Source organism: Lichenostomus cassidix, chromosome 4 (assembly GCF_008360975.1).
Source record: "Lichenostomus cassidix isolate B80296 chromosome 4, HeHo_3.0, whole genome shotgun sequence".
In the NCBI taxonomy this organism is placed as follows: domain Eukaryota; kingdom Metazoa; phylum Chordata; class Aves; order Passeriformes; family Meliphagidae; genus Lichenostomus; species Lichenostomus cassidix.
The window spans coordinates 35,932,388-35,954,472 of NC_139484.1; the positions used below are offsets into that span (position 1 = coordinate 35,932,388).

The following is a 22,085-nucleotide window of genomic DNA, read 5'->3' on the forward strand; positions in this document are numbered from 1 at the left end:
CTAGCATTTTGATTAGCAATTTCTATCACACTGTGAAATCTGAGACTCTTCCAGAATATTTTGATTTCTAATTCATTATGCTTCCAGAATAATTTGATTTCTACTTCATTATACTTTTACAGATAGAGCTGTATTACCATAACACACAGAATGTAACTTTATGGAGACTTTTGCTCAAATCCTCAAGGTACTAATTTCCTAATTCTCACTATTTCTTTAATGCATTTTTAATATGCACTGCATGAGGAATCCTTCTATATCTGAGAGACAGATTCCAAAATATGCCCCTCATTTGAACATTGAATATCACCTGCTCTCATAATTTTTGTATGCTGTTATTTGAACCAAGTCTTCAGAATTTCATGCATAAATTACAGAAACTTTCTGTTGCCATTCAAAACACTATGATAATTTTGCCTAATATATCCTTCTAAGTGAAATCTAGACTTGTCTTTTGTATAATGTATTCAAATGATTCTTCCTTCACTTATTTTAATTCACTGTAAGATTTTAACCTGGAAAGAACACTGTTAAGGAGTAAACATGAGTCACTATAGCAAATATTGCTCTTGCGGAAAACTTTTTCTTCATCTGTTAACTATGACACTTGTAATGAAAGCTCATTCTCACTGCTGTACAAGAAAAGATTTTATGTTGCAGAACATTAATAGTTTTAATTTTGACTGCTGAGATTTTCTAAAGTTACTGTCTCAGTCTCAGTCTATGTAAAACATGCAACTTGACATACTTTTTATTGCTGCCTTGACTGGTATAATTAGACAGGATGCCCCGTGGCATAGTAGTACTTTGTGGTAATAACATCTTTCCATTTTAAATTTGTTCACTGTTCTTAAGCAGCATGGCTGCAGTTTAGGTAATTAATTACTTTGCATAAACTGATGAATTTTCTAGTTTTCCTTTACACGGCTGAAAATTTCAGAATGGACCAAAAGCTATCAGGCTAATGATTTTAATGTGCCTTTGATGAAACTTCTCCATTATAGAAACTCAAATACTTAAATTTAAGTTAGCCACTCAAATTGTAAAGTAATTTTCCCTGTAGGTTACCAATGCCATTGCAAAATCAAAGTAGGACAAGCACCTTGGAATTCACACTCACATTTGAGAAATGCAAATATAATTTCTGTAGTCTGAAGGATTCCCTTGTATTTTCTCATGCTTAATAGTCAGAATTCCATCATTACTGAGATTATTTATGGTGCAGTCTCACCTGTGCAAAAGAATATATAAAAGATGGTGCAGGGAAGGATGAAACAGGACTGGACAGGGTAGTCAGTTCTGTGAGAGTAGGCATGAAAAGTCGGATTTCTTTAAATTGATAATGCAAAGGACTTGTATTATGACTTCATTTATGGTGTCATTGCCTTCTGTAAATATATCAGAGGGGAGTGAGAAAACATTTATATCTAAGGACAAGAATATTTTTCCTTAACTGTTAATAAATTTCGACTGAACTGAAATGGTTCATATTTTTCTTATCATGTTAACAAACATTGGTGATATTTTCATTGGTCTTATTTATTGTGGCAAATAAGGTGCTTCTTTATTTTTTATTACATTTTTGTGCTATTACCAGAGTAGTGTACAATTCTGGTGCTCTCAGAATAAGAAGGACATTGAACTGTTTGAGCAAGTGCAGAAGAGGGCCACAAAGTTGATAAGAAGAAAAGAAGACCTCGGCTACAAAGGCAGGGTGAGGAAGCTGGGGCTGTTCAGCCTGGAGCAGGTTGAGTTAAGAAATCCTTTACTGTGAGGGTGGTGAGGCACTGGAACAGGTTGCCCAGGGAGGCTGTAGATGCCCCAGCCCAGGCAGTGTTCAAGGGCAGGTTGGATGGGGCTCTGTATAACCTGGTCTAGTGGGAGGTGTCCCTGCAGGGAGCATTGGGACTATATGATTTTTTTTTTTTTAAGGTCCATTCCAACCTCTCAACATTCTATGATTGATTACAGGTCTGAACTGCAGCAAGGATGGTGCCTATATCTATGCTGTTTGACAGTTCAATTAATGAGTGAAAACAAATTGCAACAAGCTCCGTGCTCCACTATTAACTGTAACTCATTAATCTGTCAAAGAGTTACCATAGCAGTTAAAGAGAAATTAACTATGATTTAAATCAATTGCTTAGTACTTAACTTTAATTGACACATTAAATCTGTGTCAGAGTACCCAGATTTGACTAATGCCAAACATCCCTGAGAACATGCTTTTCTGTGCTGAAGAGCTGTAGGGCATTCATTACAAGAAGCAATGTAGATATGCTGTTGATTATGATAAAGTGTTTGTCTGGCACAGAGAACCCTTCTTGGTGATGTGCTGCTGGATATTTCCATAGGTGGAATCTCTCCTTCCAGAACTGATTTGGGCAGTGGGTAAAATTAAGAATGACCTTATTGTTCTGACTCTGGAATTACAGAACCCATAGAGAGGGTGAGAGCAACTGCATACTGTACCACTCCCTCAGTAAGATGCAGCTTTGTGAGCTTTCTAGAAGCACATGATCCCTTCCTCAGACAGCAATGTCTTCATGGATGTGCCTTAAGAGAAAACCTTCTTGCAATTTTTGTTTCTAATCTTGTGACTCCTGCAATTTTGCTGCATGAAGAAAAGAATTCAGTTCCACACACAAACACATGGAAAATTTTCCTGTCTGGTCCTGCCTGAAGTTAGTTGGCTAAACACTTTATTGATGATTAGGATCTCTAGATTTCAGCCCTTGAAGGCTGAGGATAAGCAGTAAGGCCCCTCCATTTCCTGGATAAAAGCTCTAAGCCTAGCCTAGTTTGAAAGTGGGTGCTCCTACTCCCTTCATTAAGTAGGAAAGCCCAGATGGTTGGGAAATTTAAGTGAGGACTAACTTGCCTCTGATCTCAGGGAGATTTAAGTAGTTATTTAAGTATTCAGAGAAGACAGTTGATGGATTTGGAGAAATATCTCCTCTGAGGACCAGATATTAAGGTGTGCATTAATGTTTTTAATATTTTTTAGTTTTTTTGGTTGGTTGGTTGGTGGTTTTTTTAAGTTACTTTTTGGGGGTTTAGTTAGGTTTGTTTGTTTTTCATGCATTTCAGAGCTACTATGTATCCTGGTGGGTGTCCTGTGAATGGTTTGGTTAAAGTTTTATTTCACTTCTGCCTAATTCCTTTCAGAGTTTGACTCCAATAACTATCCATCAATACTCATATTGAAGTCAGTAGAATGAGACTCACTTGGCAAAGACCTGGCTAAAACTAGTACTTCAACATTGCTACCTATTAGGTCAGACCTCTCAGGCTTCCTTACAAAATTAAAATTCAGAGTTCAGCAAAAAAATTTGCACAATGCTTCTGCACTAAGTGCTCTCCCTAGGTGTGTCACTTGCTCTCACACTCTTGGATTCTGAAATGGCATGATTTCTGTTAGCATTCTGGCTGGCACAGATGAATGCTTCTTGTTTTATTTTCTTCTGGGATGAGTAATACCTCACTTGCCATCACTATAAATGATGGAGGATGAAAACAGTTTTGCAACAGTTCTGTCTTTGCCTTAGTGAAAGTATTGGGTCACTTACAGGATGCTTATGAGTACAGAGCTGTCAGTCTTTTTCATTCAACCCATAGCTAAAAGAAGAATATAGTCAATATTTTCTGAGAGAAATCCTTGATTTTGGCCTTACTTACTCCCTTTATTACAAAACATTCAAAGTCAGTTGAATTCAACAATGTGCTACATTATCTACTTATTTTCCATGTGTTTTAGGGCTAAAACACTGCAAATGGACAGGCTTAGTTTAATTTAGCATTGAGTTATTTTGTTGAGTTTATTATCAGTAGCAGTATTGGATTTTAGTTTCTGTGCTCACAAATAATCATCAGAAGTCAAAAGTAGTTAATATCCAGGATGCCCATTCTTAAAAATATTAATTATAGTACTGAAAAACTGTATAATAATGTTTGTCACATCTCCTACTGCATGTCCTGGAATATTAATTAATTAAAGATTGAATATACTACTTCCATATTTAATGGAAGCTGTGTGTTCCCAACTCCTAATGCATTACAATAAAATCATATTTTGCAACTTGTTCAGTGTAATTGCTTTTTTAAGCTTTAGCTCAGGGGCTTTTAAAATGTTTGCACTTTCAAGCAGTAGTATAAGGATTAGATGAAAAAGGACATGACAATTACATGAACAAACAACATACACTAAGCCTCTGTCACCATTTGGTCCTTGCCATGTTCTTGGTTGACAAAAGATTCTGGTTTTTTTTCTGCAAAGAAATTATGTGTCCCTGAAGAACTTTTTGCTGTAACAGTAGAAGGTACTTTTTGCTAAGTGAAAAATTGAATTTTTCTGAGATTATTCATTTGTTCACATGATACTTTTGGTGCTATTTATTCCATTTTGTTATTAATGTTAGCACTTAGAATATCACTGGTTTCAATGAGTTGCTGAATGTGCTAATTTTATAAATCTTTACTGAAAACATGTATTTGAAATCATCCGCTGTTTCATCTCCTCAGGGACATATAACCAAATTAGATCAAATATAGTTTTGGGAATGCCATATTAAATTTTGCAGCTGCCTTCCTTGTGTTGGTAGACAAATATGGCATTGTCTAGAACTGGGTAAATAAGGTAAAATAAAAGGTAAAGCTAAACTAGGTCAAGTCCAGAAGCAGGGCCAGCTAACTTCCATAGTCTAAATACCTGCTAAAGTGGGCTATGAGGACATACTTCTAACTTTAAACAAACTTGGTAAGATAGGAGTTGACCTTAAATTCATTGGTATGCATGAAATGCACAAAGAGGTCTACCAGGAAAATCATGTTGGTTTAGTGGTTTTACAGTGATGCCATGGCAACACATAAAATTTTATGTGTGTTTGAGCTGTACCAGTACTGAGGAGAAAGGGAGCAATTTGTTTGTCTACCCAAAGACATCATCCAATGGCATTTGCAAAAGTCCTGAGATATTCTGCCTTTGGGCTGCTGGTTCAAAAAGATGCATGTCTCCTGCAGTCCTGACCTTCCTAGATAACTCAGGGACTCCTAAGGATTATTGAGGCCACACTAAATGCACTCAGGCAACTAAATAAGACTTTAACAGACACAAACTCCATTCAGTATCAATTTGCTAACCTGTCTATTTCTTTAAGAACTTAACTTTGTGAACCAGTGCTTTGTGAGTGGCAAGGAAGAAAGAATGGGCTTCTACTAGGTGCATGATGAAAGGGGTAGAAGTAAAGGTTATTCATTGGAAAGCCAATCCTAACCTTATTTTAAAAGGTACTGTAGTTTGTAATACTACAGTAGTACCAGAACAGTTGTCACAGGCCCAAATCTAAAATATTTTCCCTACATATTGCTGGGAATTAATCTGGGAAACAGTTTTGTTAGCCTGTAGGGTCTAGTATAGATATTTAAAAATTGAAGTAAAACTACCCAAAATTATTGGCATAATTAGCCACTGTAAAATACAACCATACACATTGAAAACTGTTGTTATATTTGTATATAGTATCTATTACATATATATATAATATACATTAACAAGAAATTCAAATTATGTACTAAATATATTCAGTTTTCTGAAACTCTAGAGCAGCCAGTTTCATAACATTCGCAAAAGTAAGGAAAAATATATTGTAAACAAGGGAACTAATAATGGCTGACTAGAAACATGAAATTTTCAGTATTCTATCCCTTCAATCCTACCGGGAGTTAAGTAGCTAAACCCTCATTCAATTTAAATCTTTTAAAAGAAGATAGAGGAAGTAAAAAGAAGATTGTGAGAGATCCCACATATTGTAGCTTACAATGTTTGTAGATGGAAAGCAGACTAGAAATCTTCTTTAACTAATCCTGTTATGCCAATAAATTAGCTTGCATATGTTCTTATACATTTACATTTTGAAAATCCATTAACTGAAAAAGAAACCTACTGACTGAAAGATCAGGCAATGTAAAGACTGCTTATTTTTTAAAGCAAGTGAATAAATTCAGATTCCCCAGGAGCGCTTTTGAAGATTATTGTTTTATCATCAAACACAGGTAAGGAAGAAATAGTGAATACTTGATTTTTCTCAGTTATGTGTGTTCAATACATTTGTTTTTTAATTCACCTGCAATGTCTTCATGGTTGTGTTAAAGTTTTAGGTCAGTATCCATTCACACTGCCTTGGTTTCCAATGAGAAATGCCTTGAGGAGGTGGCTGCCTGTTTCTTTTTTCTGGGAAAGAAAGATATGGGATTAAATTTGCTCCTAGGTAAAATTAAATTTTAAACCTAGAGGCTTGCAAGCTGGGACGTTTCTGAACTGTGGAGAATTCTGCAGATTGTTTGAGCTGAGGTAAAGTTAATTTACTTCCCTGTGGCTGGTGCAGGGCTATGTCTTTATTTGTGCTGAACACAGGGCTGATAATATAGAGGTGTTTTTTTGTTATTGCTGAGCAATGCTTTAACAGAATCAAAGCATTTTTTGCTTTGGTGAAGAGACTAGGGGTGCATGGGAAATTGGGAAGAGACAGAGCTGGGATAACACCTGCTGACCAAGGGGATATACCATTCCACATGGCATCATGCTCCGTACATATTGGGGGGGAGGAAGGGGTAGGGGGGCAAGAAGGAGGAGGGGTGTGTTTGGAGTGTTTGTCTTCCCAAGTCACTGTTACGTGTGATGGAGCCCTGCTTTCCTGAGAATGGCTGAACACCTGCCTGCCCATGAGAAGCAATGAATTAATTCCTTGTTCTGTGCTTGTGTGCACAGTTTCTCATTTCCCTATTAAATTGTTTTTATCTCAACCCACAAATTCTCTGGCTTTTGCAGTACATATTTACCAGACTCAAGAACAGAAATTAGGAAAGGTGAAAATCTGAACATCCTTTATTTTCTTAATTCAGGTTCATCCAACAGCTCTTCTAAAGTCCACTGCAGCTTTTGTTTCTGTAAACAAAGTGTTAGTAAATTGCAGGTTCATGCAAAACTGAGGGAGACAGGCCATATTCTTACAGTGATAGATGGGGATTTATGGACTTAACTCCTATTAGCGTTAATGGGAGTTAAGGACAAAATCTGCATATATCATGATGTGTGGCTAGCACAGGTTTTTCCCATGAGAATTTTTCTTGTGTTTTATAAATAAAGATAAAGTTTGGATGTTATTGGAACAGTGTCCCAGAAGTTGGACAGTGCAGGCCTGGCCAATCAGGCCTGGGGGAAGGCTTCTGACTGACCAATCTGGGTGACTTTTGAATACTCTATATATATGATGAAATCTAAACAATAAAGGTCATTCCTTCTTGCCACTGAGAACTGGTGCCTTCATTACTCTGCTAGCTGCTCAACAGCGACAATGATGAGATTAATTTCCATTGCATAAATACACACCATGAGGCAACTGCAATAAAGCTATTACTTTCGGCCCAATCCTTTGATTTAACTTTATTTTTTATAATATCTTTACACTGGTATCCCTGCTCTTATAATTTTAGGAAACAGCATGAGTGTTACATAACTATAACCTCAAGGGAGTTCGTCTTGCATGATTGCAACAAAATAAGAAACTTCATAAACATATGAAGTGAACAGAGCTATGTAGTGATGCCACAATCTTATATTCACAGATACTCAGATTTCCTACAATAGTGACTGAGTAGAACTCAGCTTGCAAATTAGTTACTTTCACAGCTTCTTCCAGATAATAATGCAGTTGCTATACCAGGATATAGATCTTTAGGAACAGCCTACCTGATAACTGTCTTCAAATAGATTAAGAAGACTAATATAATAGTGTAGAAGTAAGTAGGAAGATACTGGAAGGGATGGGAGTAATGCCACTTGATTTCATAGTGCAGTGTTGTACAGGTAATGGTTTTCCCTTTAAGTGAAAAAGAGCAATCAGAGGAAGAGTAATCAATGTAAGCAAACACAGGTAAGGGGAAATAAGAGGTGTGAACTGTTCCCCAGCTCTGCTAGAAGATTAGATGACTGCAGGTAAAAAATGGATGTGAAAATTTAACTGAAGTCTAGGTTTCCCTTGGAATGAGAAGGTTCTGGAAGAGCCTTTGATGAGGTTGTAAGGAAACTATTTGGGTTTTAGGAAGCATTAGAACAGGTGATGTGTAGTATTTGAAGCAACACTATGTGCAATAGCACGGGCTTGAAGTGATGATATAGGTGGTCACCTCGGGTCTTCTGTAAGCTAATAATTGCAGTAAATGGCTATGGGGAAGTAGAAAGCTTTGTGTCTATAAACTGAGATATTTGGCTTTCTGTATTGAACAAAGTGTTTTGCAAATTCTTTAAGAATGCTTGCTAAAATGGACCAGAAAGAAGAATACATTTGTTATGTCTAGAGTAGCTGACTATAACACCCGTCCTGGTAAATATTTACTTATTTTAGATAAACCAGAAAAATTACTTCTAGCTTAGAGTACTAAGACAACTGTAGGTCTGGTTTCAGTCTTTTCTTCCAATGAGGTAAAAAATATTTGAAGGTAGGTTTCCCTTAATGTAAACAAGAATTTATTAAAATGTCGCCCAGCACACGAGCACTAAGGCTGCTACTGCTACCAATTCCCTAGACCTAAGAAAAAATCTCTGACTAATAAGTTATAAAATGTTTTCAGAACTTGTTTATACCTGAAGTCTATTGTGATAATAGCTGCAAATTCCCCACACCCCTTTCTTAACGACTGTACTTGTCACCTATTGTCCTACCTTCCCCACCCCACATAGTCCTAGCCACACCCCCAGTTTTCCCTATTGGTTCCTGTACTCCTAACTCCGCCCCTATACCTCCCCTGTACCCAGAAGTCACTGGGCCTGTGTGCTGTCCCTGCCCCTCTCTGTTTCCCTATAAAACCCCTTACCCTCCACCATCTTGCTGTCTATGCTCCACGTGTGTCTATGCTCCACGTGTGCTGAGCATGTGAGGCCTTCGCCCTCGAGGCATCTCTGCCTCGGGGAGGTCGTTGGCCTCTGCTGCACCATGCGAATAAACATCTTCCATGGACACAACGCATAGACCCTCCTCGCCTCCTTTATCACCGCCGGTTGTGGAAGCAGACGAACCAGAGCTAGCCTTATGGCTCCCTGGCCGGTGAGAGCGCAGTGTCCAGCCCTGGGACAGAGGGTTTGGAGCACTGAGGCGCTGAACCGGGCTGGGTAGAGAAGCTCTAGGGTAAAGTCTGCTGTAACATCCTCTAAACCGCAACAAATGGCGCCCAACGTGCGGCAGAAGCCACCCTGGAAAGCGTCCCCCTGCAGCCGCAACTGCGGCAGGGGAGTAGTCGCATTTGGGAAGCCATTTGCCCGACGAGAAGCTTGCATTCAGCGAGAAAACCGAAGGGGCAGCCGGTAGCCTCTGGAAAAAAGTCGCACTTTTCAAAGAGGTCGGCCGAACGGCGGTGGACCATCCCGAGTGCTTTTTTTTGATTCTCCGTGCGTGGTAAGCCCTCTGGAAAGCCCCTTGGGAGGAGAGCCAGTGAAAGCCTGGTCGGCTTGGTACGGGGGTCCCTTTTTTCTTTTTAGTTTGTCCTTTTTGCCTCGGGGTGGGTGGAGGGTTAGAGGTAGCGTCTTGTCGAGGTGAAAAGAGTCGCACTCCATGCAAAATCTCGACAAGAAAAAACCCACTTCTAACAAGGGGAAACCTAAGTTTTGTACCCCCATTTTGGGAGAAGTTTTTCTTATAAAATTAGACATATTTTATAAGGAATGGGGAATCAGCTGTTGTGTGGGAAGTTTTTGCGCGCGAGAAATAAAGTAAACTAATCTGTGTTTTGTTTTATTTAGTTATCTGGCAGTGAAAAACCCTTGTTCTCCCCCTAATAAGCACCTTCGCTGCATGTATCCCCCAACATGGTGCCAGCCATGTGTTAGTAGCACCCCCTCCTCCACCAGCTCGTGCTCCCCCTCTGTCCCTCAGGAGACAGCTGATCGTATGTTTTTCAGCCTCTCCTGTCCCTTTCCCGGGTTAGAACTGATCACTCTAACTCGAGATCCCTGCTAACCTCCTTTCCTGTGCCCCAAACCTCAGCTGAGCTGACTCCACGTGTTTTCCAATATAGCGCCAGCCGCATGGTCAAGTACGCCATGTTGTCTTCTTGCCCTTAAAATTTTCCCGAGCTTGCCGAAGCTCCGCCCCCTGCGTCCCTCGTGTTCCGTTGTAGCCCCTCCCCCCGCGTCGGTGAGCGCTCCCTTCGGTCGCGGATCCCTCCCCATCTGAGTGTTTCCCTTCGGTGCGGGCCCCTCCTCCCATCCTCTCAGGTGTTCCCTCTCAGCCAGAAGCAGCTATAGCCTGGCCGGGAGCAGAGCCGCACCTCCAGTTGCTCGCGGCAGGCTCGGAGGAGCCGGTGGGGCTGCACCTCTAGCTCCCCGCGGCAGACACTGCCCCCAGAGCCTAGTAGAGCTGCGCCAGAGCAGTCCCTGAAGCTGTGCTGCCGTCCGGCCATGCTGGGGCCTAGTGGAACTGTTCCAGACACAGCAGAGCCACAGCAGGGAAGAGCTGTGTGTCACCCAGTGGAGCTGTGCTGCGTCCAAAGTTTTCTCCCTCTCCTAAGCTGAGAAAAACTTCGGTGACAACCCCGTTGCTGCTGCAAACCCTGCCTTCATCTTAGCAGCCCCAGCAAAAGAAAAACAAACTAGAAACATGACTGCAGTCTGAAAATTCAGTCTATACTGAACTCCAACATCAAAATCAGCCAGCTACATCATCGTTTTCCCCATACTCACAGCAAAACTAATTTTGTCATTGCTTTACATTATGTTGTTTTACCATTTTCCTGTTGTTTAAAAATTTCCTATAAAAGCTTTTAGGAAAAGCCTTTCCTTCTTTAATTTAGTAAAAAATAGAGAAATATTGTGATAATAGCTGCAAGTTCCCCACACCCCTTTCTTAACGACTGTACTTGTCACCTATTGTCCTGCCTTCCCTACTCCACATAGTCCTAGCCACGCCCCCAGTTTTCCCTATTGGTTCCTGTACTCCTAACTCCGCCCCTATACCTCCCCTGTACCCAGAGGTCACTGGGCCTGTGTGCTGTCCCTGCCCCTCTCTGTTTCCCTATAAAACCCCTTACCCTCCACCATCTTGCTGTCTATGCTCCACGTGTGTTTATGCTCCACATGTGGCTGTGCATGTGAGGCCTTCGCCCTCGAGGCATCTCTGCCTCGGGGAGGTCGTTGGCCTCTGCTGCACCATGCGAATAAACATCTTCCATGGACACAACGCATAGACCCTCCTCGCCTCCTTTATCACCGCCGGTTGTGGAAGCAGACGAACCAGAGCTAGCCTTATGGCTCCCCGGCCGGTGAGAGCGCAGTGTCTGCCCTGGGACAGAGGGTTTGGAGCACTGAGGCGCTGAACCGGGCTGGGTAGAGAAGCTCTAGGGTAAAGTCTGCTGCAACATCCTCTAAACCGCAACAGAAGTCGGTATAGATAGTTGTATACCTGATTTGTATACCTGACATTTCTTCAATGACTAGGAAGTCAAAGCAGAAGATACTGCATGCCTTTGGTAGTAGTACAGAGAGATATTCTGGATGCCCAGCTCAAATGAGTAGCTACAGTCATGCAGCTTTCACTGGGCCTGAGGTGCTGGAATATTCTCCGTATTTTGTGTGACAGCTGGGACAAGAAACTGTTGGTTGTGTTTCAGGAAGAATCTTGGAGATTTTACTCAACATTCAACATTTTGCTGTTGCTATTGTTCATCAATGGAAAACATTTGTTTGTGGATTTATATATTGGCAAAGAGTACAAAAGTGTTTTAAGCTTAATGTCTGACTTTTTTATGAAATTGAATGGCAAAAACCATGGCTAAAATTCAGGAAGCGAAGGCTACCAGTGTTGGCTTTTTTAAAATCTGCAGTTCTCTTCAACTAGTTTGATCAGTAGGTATGAAACTGCACCTTCAGGTAGTACAACAGTATGATCACCATAGTGCATTGTGCCTTACAAAGAGAAAATATGTCATCTCCACCTGCAGCTTTTCTACATGAAAAAGTGTAGTTCAGAGTGCCTGTCTTCTGCATGTTCCATAGTCTAGAAACACTGTTCTTGTTGGAGAACTTGAAAGATTACCCCTTGTCTTCTCGCAATAAGTAATAGAAGTTATACCTGGAAATCTTGACGGCACCACAAAGGTCTGGAATTAGTCATAAGTTACCTGTACAGATAGGCATTTAGATCCATATGACATGTTTATATCAGTAGAGAAATTTAAATGGAACCTGCAGTCATTATTTTTGTTTTATTCTCCATATTCCATAAAAATCTCATTGAATTTCAGCTCCAGGTTCTAGAAAACATTAGATTATTTTGCTGTGACTCACCCATCAAGTCTTACTGAGGTGCATACACAAAATATTCCAATTCAGCTTCCAAAAAATCTGGAAGTAAATTATGGGTCACAACCACACAAATGAATCCAGATTACAAATCAAAATAAATGAAATGGGAATTTTAGTACTTTATTCTGGAAAGCTTTAGTTATATTATGTTTCTAAATTCTGCACTGGAGGCAGTTTTGCAAAATGGCCACACCTTATTCTATTTGTGTCAGTTACATGGCTGCTCTCAGTGAAAAACAGTCAGTTTGAACTTCTGTTTTACTGTAGATATTTTTTATTATATTTTCAGAACTATGACTTGTTCATGAACAGAATACAGTCATTTTTAGTTCTTGGTTAACTTTTAAATTTCCATTAATACTGCAAATGCACAAGAACAACTAAGTCAGATCCTCTGCCAAAGTTCTTTCATCTAAAGCTATTGAAAATGTCCAAAACTTTTTAAAGGAGTTTTTCATTATTACAGTGTCACTTATTCTAAAGTTTGCAATTAATTCTGAGATGCTGGCTGCATAAAATAATTTTTAATTTAATTTTATAAAGGAAGTTTCAATTCTTCGTAAACCATTGAAAGAATATCTAGAAAGGTCTAGAACCCAAAACGTTGCTATGTTTTCTTTTTTTTTTTCTCAGACATACGAACTCTGTTATTAGGTACATTTGACTATATCTCTATGGTCAGAAGTTCAGAAGAACTTGGGCTCAGGATGCTATAAAAAATAAACTTGAGACTTAGTCTTGATTTGGTTTGTTGTTGTTTTACAGCTACAAACCAGAAAGGTTAACCTAATGCTTAATAAGACAAGATTATTTTTTCATTTTTCTTATGCATGTATCTATTTATAGTTTATATGTCTGGTTTTTGGTATATTCAAGTTGAATAAACTGTCTTCAAGTGCAGGAAATATGTGGAAGCCATCCTTGTCACTGAGCCTTTTATCAAAATAACATAAACACAGTTGATTAACCAAGGAATGAACACTATTGCTCCATAATCACTCACTGGAGAGTTGCTTCTGAAAACAGTTTAAAACCCACTGGCTTGAGGGGACAGGAAAAGAAGGCTGCTACCAGCTTCTGCAAAGGCCATCAACTCCAGCAATGACAAAGCTCCTGGTGAGTTTTAAAAATCAATTTAATCAGCCATTTTTGCTACTCCAAACCAAACATAAAAGTCTGAACTTTTTTCTTCAGTGCAGAGCTCATTTGCTGCCCAGATTCTGGAAATTTAGTTCTGGAATCATACAATCCAAACACTATCAATTTTTTTTTCCCAAAATCATTTATAAAACATCAGAGGACTCCAAAAGGAAAAAAATTATATTTCCTTTACTTTTTCAGAGTCAGAAAAGGAGCTTAAAAGCCTGGAGTTATTTCCTGAGAAGGAAACTCAAATAGAGATGTCAGGAAGAATACAGGAATATTTGCATTTTATAACACAGAAAGAGGTTAGGAAAAGGTATAGAATAGTACAATAATTCTCATATGCTTCACAGAGGCCAGTAGATAAACACAGTGATATTATTTGTCTTCACTTCCAACTTGTGTAAGGATTATTTTCAGTGTTAATAGGAAAAAATATTTCCTTAGATTTGAAAATTCATCTATTGGCACTTGATAACCATGGCGTGTTTTCATCTATCCCAGCCTCTTCTATGCATAGCATCACTCAGCTTATCCATCTGCTGCACTGTCTATCACAGCTTATCAGCAAATAAGATACTTCACTCATGTTTCTATGCACAGCTTCAAATCAATCTCATTCTCAGCAGGCACCTGAAAACCCTTCCTCAATACCCGTTAGTGATATGCAATATGAAACATCACCCTTGATCCTCTGTTGCAAGCAGTTGGTGCCATGTCCCAGCTTGCAACTTGTTGAGACAGCTGGGACATGGCTGTGCAGCCTTTGTTTTGCATTTTCTTGTCCCTTTCTACTTCATTATGCTGTTGTAAAACTAGACAGCATTTTACCTGGTATTTTCCACCACATAGCACCTGAATTCCAAGATTCCCTTCTAAAAAGTTATCCTAGACTAAAACTTTCAGAGCAGAAGTGTACAAAAAAAAATATTAACTGTTTCTGTTTGGTAAATCATTGTGTATAGGAATAATTATTTTTAATTTGAAAAAAAAAGATTATATTTGTTTAGTAATTCATGTCTTGTATATATAGTAATGTGTTTTTCCAAGCATACTTTGGTTGCATCCTATAGAGTTTCCTTATAATATGGAATAGATGTTGTATCTTGGGAGGGTGATATGATTTCTCTGCTTAGAATGCAGGCTCAGCAGAGGGATTTGCATGGATTAGTCTGGACAGATAAAGAACCAGACAGCTGCAGACCCTCTAGAATTTGTAAAACCTCTGTCTACTCCTGACTGTGACCCAGGATCAGAATGGCACAGACAAGTGTATGAAAAAATAAAGGATGTTATATAATGTAACACCCAAACTTGCACAAAAACAATATTTTTTTTTTTCTTGATAGAAGGAATTTGATTGCCAAATAGGGAAAAAATTGACCTATTTTTCCAATTTTGAAACTGTAAAGTGCCATTATTACAAGTCCTCACTTTCACTCATCTGAGATAAAAACCACAGATGTTTCTTTTTGCCAGTTCAGTGTTAATACATTGCTGTATATATTCCACAGATGTTTTCAGAATATTTTCAGCAAAGAAAGGCATATATTTCCTTGTATTTGAGACAATATTCTAAATGATTAATCTGAGGAAAAATATTTGGTGAAACTTTTCAGCATTAAGGTTTGCAATGTGTACAAGTGAACATTTCTTCCAATCACTCTATGGAAAGACAACATAGAATAGTTACAATAGAACACAATTAGAAATGCTCACTTGAAGAAAGATGAAGCTAAAGAAATTAAACAGCTGTGGCTCATGAAATTATGGTAATTTAAAGACAGGTTATTGTGGTTTAAAGGCACATTTTATTTGTAAATGCAGGTTAATCTCATTAGTGGGGGGGTACAGAAGGATCAATAACATGCTTCCTATCAACATTCAGTCCTTTTCAGACTGAATCAAGAAATACCCATGAGCACAAATATGGTAAGGCCAAAAAAGAGACGTGAATTTCAGTGTGTTAGTAGTCTGCACTGTTATTTGCCATCCTGTCTCTCCGTGGCCAAATCCTCCAATGCACTTTGAGCACATGCATTATGCTAAGCATATTAACACACACTGAGTAAAAATTGCTGTAAATCTGCATTAAAATTAAGTATTGTACCTGACCTTTAATACTCAGAAAACCCTGAGCAAGTTTATCAGTCACATTTCCTAGAATAAAAGCAGACTTTTGGTATGGCCTACTATGTACTCAATAGTCTAACTCTTTTGTGTATTTAGTATTCTGACTCTGAACATTTGCAGCTGAAAATGTTGGCATTGATATTATTCTGATCCTGTATGACTGAATAATCTGCTCTTATTTTTTGTTGGTAATTGCCAACAATATATATGACACTGCTCTTAATGATCACAAAATCTTTTCGCCTTAGGAGATACACTGAGAATAAAAGATGAGCACAGCTTGAGGTACAAAAAAAACTCTCTAAGGAACGTTTCAGGGCATTGTGATGAAAGTTGAAATTTAAGTTCCACTGCACCAGTAAGAAAAGTATTGGCTTTCCTGTAGGATATGATTTCCATATTGCTAAAATATATTTAACTTACATGACCAAGAAATCCAACTGATTTGTCAGATTTTTAAGGTTATATGTGCTCAGGTACATTACTATTTATCTCAAATGAAAAACTTCACATATTAATTTGTGTTAATTATGTTAATTTCATATAATGAAATACTAATTTTATTCTGGGCTTCCACAATTTTTTAATCTTTTATTGATTTAGATTTCTAAATTATTATGAGTGAAAGTCCAGAACAGTAGCAACATGTAAAATATGAAAGACTTGTCCTAGGTTTTCCTTTATATATGTGAAGCAATAAGAGTTTTATTTGGCTAGAGGATGAGTGTGAAATCCTTACTTTGTGAATATCATTGAGACATGCACTGATCTGGTGCTACCATTCAGTTTGATAGCATAGAAAAAAAAATTGATGAGGCTGGATCCTAAGTGGCGCCAGTGATAAAAGTTTGAGTTTTAGACTATGTAGTTTACTTTTGTTCCTGCCTCCTCAGAGTATACATGACATAAATTAAATTGCTCATTTGATCACTTAAAGTCACCTAGGTTCAACTAAAATCACAGCTTCTTAGCAAGAGGGGGCATTCCTTCCCCTGATATGAACCATCTGATTTGACTTTTGAGGAAGAGAATATGAAATAACTGGAAGTCATACCCTAAAGATGAAAGAAATGGGAAAAAAAAAAAAGAACTAGTTTACAGAGTTAACAAGCTGTAAACCAAATTAAGCTACTTTTTTCTTTTGTCTGTCCCTCCTGAGCTATTAGACCAAGTGTGGATGTGTTTCAGAGAATGTGCTTGCCCGAGAGACACACGCAGCTATTCCCATTGCACACCGACACACTCCTCGTCATTACAGAGATCTATTCAGTCCAGCCAAGTGAAGCTGGCGTGGGACTCCTTTGCAAGAGACGCGGGTTGTTTTAACCCCTTGTTACTCTGCCCGTTTGCTCTGTTATGCAGAGCCGAGGCAGCAGAGGGAGCTCAGATTTTGGTCACCAGCGAGAGGCCCGGGGAGGCAGGACAGAGCCGGGCAGTGCCAAGGGCAATCACAGCCACAGCGAAGGGCAGGGCGAGATGTACTCGGACTCCTCTAGAGCTGGTAGATTATATGCATATCCCCTTATCAGCTGGCGGGTTTAAATACCAGTGTTCCGTGGCCAGGCTTTATTTTGCACTTGTTGCTTACTTAGCCTGTTCTGCTTACAGTTTGGAAAAAGAGGCATTTATCAAGAATGTAAAAGTCCTTTTTGAGTCTAAAAAATCGTTTTAATGAATTCTTCTATGCATAAAGATTTATAACATATATTAAGACATAGGCACCTGAATTTTAAGGAGTAAAATAAATCCAATTGATAAAATAGTGACAACTGGAGAAACACTGGACTGCAGTGAATTGACTTTTGTTAAACCATGCAGAAATTCAGTTTGTGAAGTAAAGCAAGATGGTTTTCATTGTCATTTAAAGGTAGAATGATTTTCATGCTTTTTAGAAATTCACCATAAGTGCTGGGGAGAAGTAAAGCTAATAAAACCATGCAGTTGAAAGTCCTATCTAGACAAAAGCATTTGTTCTTCCACAAAGAAAGGTTTGAGTCTCTGAGAGGTCATCAGCTGCTGACAATAAGTTTGCCTGTTTTGAACTCTTCCAGTGAATGCATTATTAAAAGAACACAAGCATCATGAAGGTCAAGGTTGTGCTTAAGTGTCCAGTTTTTGAATGAATAAAAACAAGAGAGTGAAAAACCTTGTGGTTCTGACAAGGTTTGGTATTTTCTATAACATACTACCTGGAACTAACTACTTGTTACAGACCAGGTCTTTGTCTGTCTTGACTGTTTCAATTTGCTTTCGAGGTAACACAGAACAGAATGTAGTTTCATTATAAAATAGAAATACTGTACTAACTTAGTAAGTTTCACTGAAAGGAAATGTTTATAATACTCTGTTTTTGGAGAGAAAATACACTTGAGATGTGAACTCAGTCATCCTCTTCCCAAATTCAGGACAATTTTTGTAAGTGTTAACAACTCCAGTTTTGTATATATCCTTTATATAGCAATTGAGTGGCTGGGTCTTTGCACTTTACTGACCTTGTGGTCTGTCTCCTGTTTGGACCAGATTCACTCATCCAGACATTAGAAAGTAGCTGTAGAACACTATTCTAATCATGTGGGTATTGCTTAATCCTCTGATTGAACCTGAATAAACCTCTCTGGATGCCATGCCAATCTGTTTGGGATTTGCAATCTGGAAAGCCCCCCAAATACAAATTAAAGTAATTTTCTATCTGAAAAAAACCCCACATCAACCTCTCTCAGTAACATCTATTACTATGTTCCAAGGTAGGCAAAGATCAGGCAGTTGTCAATACCACTTGGAGACAGGGGAAATAAATATTTGACTATATGAATTTATTTTGTCATTTTCCTAACTACAGGTCCTTGGTTCTGTTAGGTTTTTTGGTAGGTTTTTTGTTTGGTTGGTTTTTGTTGGGTTTTTTTTTTTTTGGTTGTTGGTTTTTTGTTTTTTTTTTTTTTTTTTACTATATCAATTATCTTTAGTCTGTGTTCTGTCATTCCAAGTACAAATCCTGACCCCTGAAATTTTTGGGATTTCAGAGCATTTACTATATTTGGATCTTACAAACTCCCATAGTTGTTCTGCCATCTCTCTGTATTTTAACCCTCTCTGCCTCAAAATTACTTTGTAAGTGTTTTCAAAGAGGTATTTTTTCCTTTCTACAAAAAATTTGAAGCCCTTGTAGACAGAAAGAATGACAATATCTCTGCTCACTAAATTTTAATGATTATATCAGTGCTCCAAGTTACTAGGATGTGTCTCACCTTTCAATGAGATTATCCTGGGGGTTTTTGTCAGTTCACAGTTCAATATCTAGTCTTGCTACCTTTAGACTTTGACATCTTCTTATTTTTTAAAATCTCATATTTTCGTACTGTATCATCCACCTTTCTTTAGCAGACAAAATTTAAGTGTATGTACAAAAGCATGCAATTCACTTCTGTTTACTCCAAATTTTGTATACCAGTTCAAAGTTATAGCAATTTTATTATTTCAGCGCAATAACTCTGTGGAAGAAGGACTTTTAAAATAAAGTACACATTTCTGTATGCACTGTATATGGAGATATGATAAAATATTATTAGTGAAGCAACTTAATGAATTGGAATTTTTGAGGTTAGAAAGGTAGAACGTTATAGAAACTAATATTTATCTGATAATTATTTCATTACAACTGTCAAATAAAACTTATGGAGAAATAAAAGAACCCTTCAACCCTTGGCTTTACTTTTACTTGTGTGTGATGGTATAACGAAATTTTTGTTAGAAAAAATCAATTGCCAAATTAGATATTCTCAGTTTCTATTCTCAGAAGTGGATTTCTTTCTTTGTTTAGTTGCAGGTGAAAAGAAGCCCTAGTTAGCTTAGGCGTCATGGAACATATTTAACTTAAACTTCAAACATTGACTAAGTTAAAATATCTTACCATGGTTGTCTCTGCAATGGATCCAAAGCTGTTTATAAATATGTTGCATGTGACATTAACTGGAGGACCTGCAAAAGAGAAAAAAAACACCAGTCCCTGTTCCAGAATTATTGCTTATTGATTGATTATACAATATAAACTATTATGAAACCTTTGCTGATTTCAGAAGAAATAGTGCTACATTCACAGCTTATTTAATGCACAATTGAATTGAATGGTTTCTAGTAATGTTCCTTTTGATTTTTCTCAAAGGTACACTATTTATCTGGCCAGGTTTAGCAATTAAAAAGTTCAGTGTAAGCCTGAGCACATGCTTTTATACAAAAAAGAAAAAAATAACATCCCATTTGAAATACATAGTAAAAATATTTTATCTGTATTTCAGTGAGAATACATGTCAGTTCTTACAACAATTAGGGGGAAAAGTGACTTTCTTCACTCCAGGCAGCTTCTACCTTCAATGTTATCTGTCATCACTGGGAAAATAAATGTATTATTGCTGCTCTTATCTCTACTGCTTACAGTAAAATAATTTAGATTCTATTCCCATTTCTCTTAAGTTCACAAGATGTTTAATAGTCCATTTATAACTGAATTCTCTGTTACCATGGGTCTTCAGTCAATTGTTTTGTCTTATCTTGCATTTTGAAGTATCAGTAGTGGCAGAGCAGTCATTGTGGTAACTGAACAATGAATTGCCTCTTCAAAAGGGTTTAAATTATTTTCTGGAAATCTCTTTTGAAATGTCATTTTGGAAAAGCATGCTAGTTTTCCGTTATTCCTTATCAATTTCAGTCTGTGTCCAATAGAAACAAGGTTTTTCCATCACAAGGTTTTTTTTGCCATCCCACAACTCAATATTCTTATATCAATAATCCAGTTCAGCACTGGAGAACCTGGATTCTTTTTGCAGTTGTAAGAAGTCACTAACAATGAGAGATCTGTATCTGGAATCTGAGTTTTACAACTCTTTATGTAAAATCTCTTTTTTAGGATCACTGAAGAAAGAAACTGCTCTGCCACTTCTGGTGGTGCTAGTTCTGCAACTAGCAAACTCTAACATAACCAATAAATTTCACATTAAATACTTGAAGAATCAGAAGGTCCATCAAAAATTATGCCAATATGACACAACTTGGAACATCCAGCTTTCTTTCCTGATGGCAATAATTGTTTTGAAGTGCCATATAGCAATGGCACAAAACACTTCTACATGTACTTCAGTCTTTGCAATACACAAGACTACAACTATGGAGCAGAATTCTCAGGTAAGGAGGTAGCACTTGCAGTCACTTTGATACTCAGTTAATTATTTAGAGTTGTTGAGCATATCCAGTACTTCTGAGAATTCAGTAAAAGCTTTATATGCTCAGCTCCTGAAAAGGATCAAGGGAAAAAGGGGAACAAAAGCAGAGTCACTAAAAACTGTCAGGGAGAAAATTGTACTTCTTGCCCCATGTTAGTTAATTTGTTGGCAAGGTAGCTTTTCTTTCAAACAATTCCATGTCGTAGTACTCGTCATAACTTCAAATTTGATGTGATACTATCTTGCCTAAAATAGTACTATGCTTTAAAGTATGTTTGCTATATCAACGTATTTGCTTTTATTAAGAAAAACTCTAAATCACTACAGTGCTGATGCTTAATTTCAAATTACAATATAATAGTTAATTGCTAGTTAAAAGGAGCACAAATATAGAAGATAAAAGTAGCTTGCAAATATTTTAGAGTTAACTTAAAAATACTGTGCTGAGAGAAAAAATGAACTTCCTAAAATATGGTCAAAAAGAATCATGAATGAGAAGCTGTAAAATCTGGAAGTCATATTTGAACACAGGAATTCAGGCAAGTTGAATATAGATTAAAGGGAGGCAGAAAAGAAATAGAGCTGAAACTCACTAGAGACAGAAAAGCTAACAGTGATCGCTATCTACAAGGAGTTAAAAATAGAATCCTGCCAAGATCTGAAGGTGAAAGAAGATGATTAAGGTATAAAAGTATCCATAAAAGTGAAGAAGGTCAGAGCAGAAAAACTAAATGAAGTCTTTGTAGAAGCATTTGTCTCCAATTGCCAGCTGTGTCAAATACTAGAGCCATTCTGCTGGAATTTTGTACGAGAACTGTAGAAGACATTTCATACTAAGTGAACAGGAATAAACTGACAGCCTGAGGTGATATAAATCCAGACATTATAAAAATCTTTGAAAAACTGTGGAAATACAAATCACTGTGAGTCAGCTATCACCTCTGTCAGTTTTGTAATCAATGGAAATGTGTACCATGTTCAGCAAGTACAACGTGAATGAAAAAACAAACTTCAGGAATGATGGTGGATAGTGTAGACAATGAATTTTCTCCCTGCAAACCTTACCTCTGTACCAGCCAAACTAGTAGAAATAATGAGAACTACAATTAACGGATACAGATTCATATTGTACATAAATACATTTTACAGAGTAATAGATTTATATATTAGGGAGAAAGATGTCAAAAAGTCAAAAAGGATCAAAAATTCTATGACAAGCTGCCACATAAAACTGGCTTAAGTAG

The 22,085-nt window shown here is 37.8% G+C and overlaps 1 protein-coding gene across 3 annotated transcripts in view; it reads right to left on the reverse strand.

Annotated features, from left to right (window-relative positions):
• The window catches only part of GLRA3 (glycine receptor alpha 3), a 91,328-nt gene that overhangs the window by 44,269 nt on the left and 24,974 nt on the right, over positions 1-22,085 (reverse strand). For 2 of the 3 annotated variants that reach the window (XM_085058696.1, XM_085058697.1), the window contains exon 3: positions 19,536-19,603. In XM_085058696.1, coding sequence (XP_084914822.1) covers positions 19,536-19,603 — 68 coding nt within the window. Of the gene's footprint in view, positions 1-6,122; positions 6,230-19,535; positions 19,604-22,085 lie in introns of those variants that run through there. The other variant, XM_085058698.1, reaches the window with a different exon arrangement.